Source organism: Protomyctophum parallelum (genome assembly GCF_964188405.1).
Source record: "Protomyctophum parallelum genome assembly, chromosome: 16".
In the NCBI taxonomy this organism is placed as follows: domain Eukaryota; kingdom Metazoa; phylum Chordata; class Actinopteri; order Myctophiformes; family Myctophidae; genus Protomyctophum; species Protomyctophum parallelum.
The window spans coordinates 20,295,074-20,302,730 of record NC_139711.1 but is presented as its reverse complement, the minus strand read 5'-3'; the positions used below and the strand labels follow the sequence as shown (position 1 = coordinate 20,302,730).

Sequence of the window (7,657 nt, the reverse complement as noted above, 5' to 3'; positions counted from 1 at the left end):
AGAAGAAAAAAAAGAATCCCCGGAAATGTATAGAAAGATCCGCACCACACGAGTCATACAGACACACAGAGAGAGAGAGAGAGAGAGAGAGAGAGAGAGAGAGAGAGAGAGAGAGAGAGAGAGAGAAAGAGAGAGAGAGAGAGAGACTCACACAAAAGAGCCCAGTGCATAATTTCCGACTCCTGAAAATAAAGGGCGGTGTAGTGGTTTAATGTCAGGCCAATATGAAAGTCAGTGCTGCACATCTCTGTGTTCATGGTACAGAGGACATGGAATCCCTTTAGCTCCAGCCGCTCAGCGCTGACAAGGTGCCTGGGCTCCCATTCATTTAAGCAGCAGTCAGCAGCGGAACAGGCCGAAACCCAGCAAGCCATCTGTATCACAGATCTACTAGACCAGATACGTGCGCACACACACACACACACACACACACACACACACACACACACACACACACACACACACACACACACACACACACACACACACACACAGGGGACACTCTCAGTGTAGAGAGGAACCAAATGGATTTAAACAGGAAGGCCTGTTTTCTGTTCTTCTTACTGCTTTTATAGTTTGAGAGGTGATTGTTTGTTTGGGGTTAAATTATCTCACCTATGTGATTTGCAAGCAACTCTCTCTTTCTCTTTCTCTCTCTCTCTCTCTCTCTCTCTCTGGTTAAACGTCACTCCAGCAATGCTCACACTTAAGATGCTTGGTGAGCATTGAGTATATAGATCTCCCACCCCCCAAAAAAAGCAAGCGTGGAGTCAGTTTTGATCACGTCTTGCATGGTCCATTATTATTACATCCTGCGATCAATTATTCCCGACACGGATCAGGGACAGTTGTAGGGGTCACCTCCTCCTACCAGTGGTGAGAAAGTACGCACATTTTTTTAACTTAACCCATTTAGACCTACCATCGATTCTACAAATGTCTTCTAAATCCTGACAGTTTTCTGAAAAAACCTCATGTTTCTATGTCAGTGGTTCTCAAAATATTTCATGTCAAGGACCCCAAAAACTATATGTAATTGGCCACCGACCCCCATCTGAAGATATGTTGTTCCAGGGACCCCCCCCCCCCCCCCCCCCCCAGAAGCAAAGAGTTGAGTTTAAAATGTTCACTCTGAATATATATATATATATATATATATATATTCAAAGATTTGCGCCACATTTTCATGATTTTTCAAAAATAGCAGACCTACAAGTTCATAGCGTGGCACTCCTTGCCGCGCTATGAGCTTGTAGATCTGCTATTTTTTTTATTTTTTTTTATAATATTTGTTTTATTTGGAAAGAGCAGTACATTACAGATTCACATATGACACACGAGCAATTCCGAAGATTTTTTTAAGGATCAATATTGCAATATAGAAATACTCTAGTTACAAGTAATAGTTCGAAATTCATCATGTACTTAAAAGTAGAAAAGTATTGGTGTCAAAATGTACTTAAAGACAAAGTACCAAAAGTAAAAGTACTCATTGTGCAGAATGTCCCATAAGTTTTCTCAATGTATAAAAGTATTTTGAAAATAGCGGATCTGTCATGGTCTGTCGCTCTACAGACCATGTCACCACATCAGCCACTCCCACTCTCCATTCCCCCTTTCAGTCCTTGTCACACACCTATTTCCACCCCCTCTTCAGCCCAACAGTGCCATGCCCATTCCACACCTGAGAACACTCTGCAATCACCCTGCTCCCTATAAAACTGGACTCATTACACAAACACACTGTCAGGACATACATTGTTGTTCCAATGATCTGCCTTGGACTTCTGGTTGCTATTTCCCTCCTAAAAGGTATCTTGGATTGCATATGCTTTGTGTGACTTCTGGTTTATGCAGTTATGCTTTGAAAGTATGCATTTTTGGACTTCTGTGTTTTTGCATTTTTGCTCCTGAAGTTTTGCCTTTTTTTGGATTTACATCTTGCATTGACTATTTACTTTGGCTGTATGCTTCTCTGCTTTAATAAATACTTTAATTTAAGACTATTCTGCGTTTGGCTCTGCACTTGGGTTCAGTCCTTCACTGCGAACCGTGACAGGATCTACTTGTAGATCGGCTATTTTCAAATGGCCCGAAATGTATATAGGGCTGAAGTGGTTAGCATATGTTTTGTAATAATAATCAAAATGAAACAAAGTAACTACCGGTAGTAACTAAAGTTTCCAAATGAATGCATTAGAGTAAAAGTACAATACTTGGATCCAAGATGTAGTGGAGTAGAAGAATTTGGAAATACTCAAGTGAAGTACATCATTACGACGGCATCAAGGCCCGCCAAAATGCCTTTGCGTCGACTAAATCAACTGCAGATTTAGTCGAATAAAATCGTGTGACATTTAGTCGACTAAAACTAGATTAAACACTAAAACATTCCAGGTGACTAAAATGTGACTAAAACTAAGTGAAAACCATTCAAGAGACTATGGGGTCTATTATCCAGTTCCAATGAAAATCCATATATTACAGTTTTAAGAGCTGATGTGGAATGTCATATAGCAATTTTGAGGCATGGTAAGAAGCGCTTTCGACACCCCGTGGATTGCGGAAAACGGCCTTGAATTTGTCATGGGAGTGTTTAAGGCGTGTTTGAGACGTACCCAATCAACATGTCCGTATTATTATCTTTACCAGTCAGCTGATGTCACATACGGAATGCGCACTTTGGGGATCGTGGTATTACATTTCTTCAGGCTGGCACCATAGAAGACATGACATGACTTTGTCACATTTGGGTTAATTATTCCTATTGCACTGCATGCTGTCACCTTTATGCCTCAAAATAAATTGTTTCTATTGAAAAACACCAGTAAAATTATTTACTGGTATTTAAATTATAATGAATTATATTATATTTGAAATGAGTTGAATGCGTGCTGCGTAATGCTGTGGCCCCCGTCGCCCTGATGGTATATGGTCTTCGCTCGTAACATTTTATTGAAGAAGACTTGAATCGGGTGTGATACAGTGTATGAAAGCAAACTTCCCAAGGATTATGGAGATGATTTTATTGAGTGGTGCAACCACTCCTACAACCAGCAATGTCCGTGTACCTGCCTGTTTACCTGTACAAGTGATCACGAGTATGTGACAAAGTTCTCAGGTTGTAAAGGTGACTAATCAACGATTAAAATGATATAAAACACAATACCAATTGGTATTATTAAAGTGCACTTCCGGTCCCTCCCCTCACGGATCACCGCCCTCACGGAGCACGGTCCCCTCACGGAGCACGGCACGTCTGCGAGACTGCAGCTGGGTGCTATTGGTACAACCAGCAATGTCTGTGTATCTGTATCCTGTTGTCATGAGCACGAGTGGTGTGCGCATGCGTGAAATTGGAACGATACAGAGAAGAAATTGGAACGATACAGAGAAGAAATTGGAACGATACAGAGAAGAAATTGGAACAATACAGAGAAGAAATTGGAACGATACAGAGAAGAAATTGGAACAATACAGAGAAGAAATTGGAACAATACAGAGAAGAAATTGGAACGATACAGAGAAGAAATTGGAACGATACAGAGAAGAAATTGGAACAATACAGAGAAGAAATTGGAACGATACAGAGAAGAAATTGGAACGATACAGAGAAGAAATTGGAACAATACAGAGAAGAAATTGGAACGATACAGAGAAGAAATTGGAACGATACAGAGAAGAAATTGGACGATACAAATTGGAACGATACAGAGAACCAATAGACGGGAGTTGCACCACTCGGTTCACACTGGTGTGATTTTTTTTTTAAAGGTTGAGAAATGAAAGAATTATGGCCGTTTCTAATCTCAACATTTTACCAAAAAAGCCCAGAAAAGAGCACTGTTGCCATGTCTCATAGAAACAAGTAAATAGGTCTATAAAAATAATCCCAAAATAAGCGCATATAACAGGGGTCTGTAACCTATTTTAAATGAAATGCCATGTTTTTATTTTCTAGATAGTGAGTCTGCCATATCCAGATTAATTTTAATGACACCACATTAAAATAAAAAAACATATTTTGATTGTCTTGCACATTGTTATAATGATCATTATATATCCCCCTGCAGTCAGAGTTCATAGTTTTAATGAATGAATGTGAGCTGGTAGATCTGCTATTTTCAAAAGTAATCTTGGAAAATATTAATTTAATTCTTATTTTTGGATTAGCCGTCCTTAGTTGGGGGCAAATGCATTCATCTGGGGGTCCTTGGGAATGTGCTGTGTGAGGATCACTGGTTTAAACAACATTAGGAGAAAAGCCCAAATAACCACTTTAGAAACAAGAAAAGCAACCACAACTACCAATATTTACAAGCAACTTTACAGAAAAAGAAGCCGCTTATAAAAAACAGACATGGCAACACTCCAGCAGAGTTCAGAGCCGCTCAAGTGTAAAATCAAACAGTGCTTTTTGCATTTAAGAGGTGGTCAGACCCACGTCGAATCGTTATGCGCTGAGTGTTTTTAGGTCAAGGGGCTTAATAGCAAATTGCGCAAAGCGAAAATAATAAACATATGGACACTCCCACAATGCTAAAATATTCAGGAACGTTGTATGCCATATGTGTGTGCGTTCAACACGGGCCGATATGGCTTCCATTACTGTATATGAAAGGGGGCAAAGCGAGGCCAATTTATGTATTACCACATGGGTTTTACCACTTTCAAAATCCAGCCCTATATGACTGAAAACTCAAAATCAAAAGTTGCTGTCAAAAACAACAGTGGTATACATACACCAAGCAGCTCCTCCTCCTACCTTTGTAAACATGGGCTTCCCGTGCTGGGTCACCATGGTGCACTGGTCACAGTCCACCGTGATGCAGGAGTTGTGGAAAGACTCCTTGGAGTGCTTGAGGATGTAGTGGAGCTCCGTCACGCCGCCCTCAAACACCGTGCTGAAGTAGCGAGGGATCAGCGTCCGGCCAATAGCTGCAAGCCAAGTGAGGAGAGACATGTTAAAGTAGTCTGAAAACCCACCTCTTCAGGCTCCATCATGGCCCTATAGCCCCTTAGATAAGCACTTTATGCAGACTTAGATAGCATTATATACAGACTTATATAGCATGTTACGTAGACAGCACTAGAATTGCATTTTATGTAGTCATAGCACTTTATAGTATAGTATAGTTTATATTCATAGTTTTATTATATAGATATTCCGCTGTTACGTTCTTAGCTTACGCATGTTCATGATTCATGATTCTTCCTGGAGGCTGAAACCTTGACAGTCAAACGTGGCAATGAAAAAATAACCAGTGATGTAGTGACATCACAATATCGCTCCCTCCCATAACCCCTCCCCCTTTATCATACAACAACAGCTGTGGGTGCGGCTTCAGTTCAGGTGGATCACCGCCCATCATTCACCACCCACCAGGAAAACCAGCCATAATTTAATTATGGTGGGCGTGTCCAGTATTTCAACAAAATACTGTAGCCTACACTTTTTTTGAAAAACTTCTTCCTCGTTATATAAAAAACAATTCCTGATGATCATGTTTTAGGGTGGGAAAAAAATTATGGCACTCCGTCTTTAATGTCGTTTTTTGAACCTATTTTATGAACCTATTTTAAAAGAAAATCTCTCTTTTTCGCACGCACGCAAGCACGCACGCACATATAATTCTACAGATGATTACATTCAGTTGTTAGAGGGATGCATGGACACCGCTGCTACTGAGAGTATCTAACCGGAAGTAGTACGAAGTACCACCCAAGAAAGTTACACTGATGCTTTGAGGATCTCTTTACATGAAACCTGTGTTGTGACTGCAGGTCATAAAGACAGGGGTACGTAGTACAACAGAAGCAGGGGCGGCCTTAGGAATCTGGAGGTCCTTTCATGACCAAATGAGGCCGCCATACCTCATATACCTATGACATAATTATTCTGTTGATACAGGCGTATTGACACATAGTTTTGACTGTTCAATATCACACGCAGCCATTACTCTCGACAATTAAGCAGCAACAACACCTCTTCTGTGTAAAGTGTAAAAACAGTCATTACGACGGCATCAGGGCCCGCCGAAATCCATTTTAGTCGACTGAATCAACTGTAGATTTAGTCGCCTTAAACTAGACTAACACTAAAACATTCCGGGTAACTAAAATATGAAAAACGAAATGAAAGCTATTCAAGAGACTATGACTAAAACAAAAAACTTCTGCCAAAAACAACACTGCATCCTTCTACCGATATACTCACTATATCTCCTCTGTACATGTAACTGAAATACCTTGTAATCACATGGCATAACAAAATGTATTCTAAAAGTTAGTTTATTTGTATAGCAGCAGCCCAAGTAAATATTTTTGCATCGAATATATATTTTCTTTATTTAATCGGCCCACATGGACGAGGTACGCACCTAGCCAACACAGGTGTGCAGTCCTCAAAATAAAAAATGTCCACAGCTCATTTAGCCCTTTTCCCCCTATCATAAATTATAAAACACTTCTGAAAGAAGACAATAAAATCTTGCATTGGTTGGTCATACCATACATCCAGTGCCTATTCATTTGTTCAATAGACTACCGGCCTACTTGAGAATGATGCAACTTGGGAACCTAATAGTACCCGTTGTCAAGTGGACTGGTTAAGTAGGCTAATCAATTGTCAGGTGTGGGGTTGCCATGGCAATCAATTGGCTGAGGCAGAGGCTGGAAATTGCACAGGTGAGGGGATTCCCACTGAGGGGATTCCCACTGGCAGAGCCTGACCAGAGCCGTTTGGGATGGTTCTGGAGAACCGTGGGTCTGCCCGACTCGATACCGGGCACTGTATTCCCTGTGAGGTGTGGAACGTGTGTGTCGAAGATGAAGTCGGTGGGGCAAACGGTTCTCGAGTTACGTGCATTACAACCGTACACAGACGCAGACATGCACACACGCAGAGACATGGCGCATTAATAGTAGGATAGATGTGGATAGTACAAGTATATAGTAGTTTTCCATCATATAAGATTAAAGTTGAAATGCGGTCTAGAAGCCACCCCTGTTAGTGCTCTGCTTGCTGTGACCTTATCGTGCATTCATGCTATCAGTCTTATAGCAGCACTCAACAGTTTACATCAAAGATTCACCTCCAGATTAAACCGCTTCTGGGTGTTGCAGAGAAAAGTGGCGGCGGTGTAAATTACTCCATCTCTGCTGGTAGGAAACCGACTGACAGCATTGCTTGTGATTCATCATGGCAAGTCACACAAGTTTGCTAGTTTCACGATGTTGCAGCACATATACTGTCTGTATGATACGTGTTGGAATTATTTTGCGAGTATATAGTTGCCTAGCTGCAATCGACTTGTTGTGCCGAGAACTACTCTGATGTGAACTGTGGCCGTGAGACCACAAATAAATGTGTTCTTAGCAGGGACATCGGACTGGCCCTAACCCTGAATTAAAAATAAAAAAGAACACGAAAAAATGTCTGTGTGGGGCCCACAAAGATTGCTTGTCCCCAGGGCCTAGGATTTGGTGCCTGGTTCTTTAGTCAACATGTTAATGAACAATGCGTTATCATTATTTCCATGTTAAAATGAGAACGAGCTCCCACTCAACCTCGTTAAATAATACAATTTTGGCAGTTTTCCATTAAATAATGGATGTGCTCTCGTCCACGCGGGCCTGGTCGTCGTACTTTCCTTAA

The 7,657-nt window shown here is 41.1% G+C and overlaps 1 protein-coding gene across 5 annotated transcripts in view; it reads right to left on the bottom strand.

Moving 5' to 3' along the window:
* Positions 1–7,657, bottom strand: part of ldb2a (LIM domain binding 2a) — a 133,903-nt gene that overhangs the window by 48,763 nt on the left and 77,483 nt on the right. For all 5 annotated transcript variants that reach the window (XM_083785845.1, XM_083785846.1, XM_083785847.1 and 2 more), the window contains exon 3: positions 4,766–4,938. In XM_083785845.1, coding sequence (XP_083641971.1) covers positions 4,766–4,938 — 173 coding nt within the window. The remainder of the gene's footprint in view (positions 1–4,765; positions 4,939–7,657) is intronic.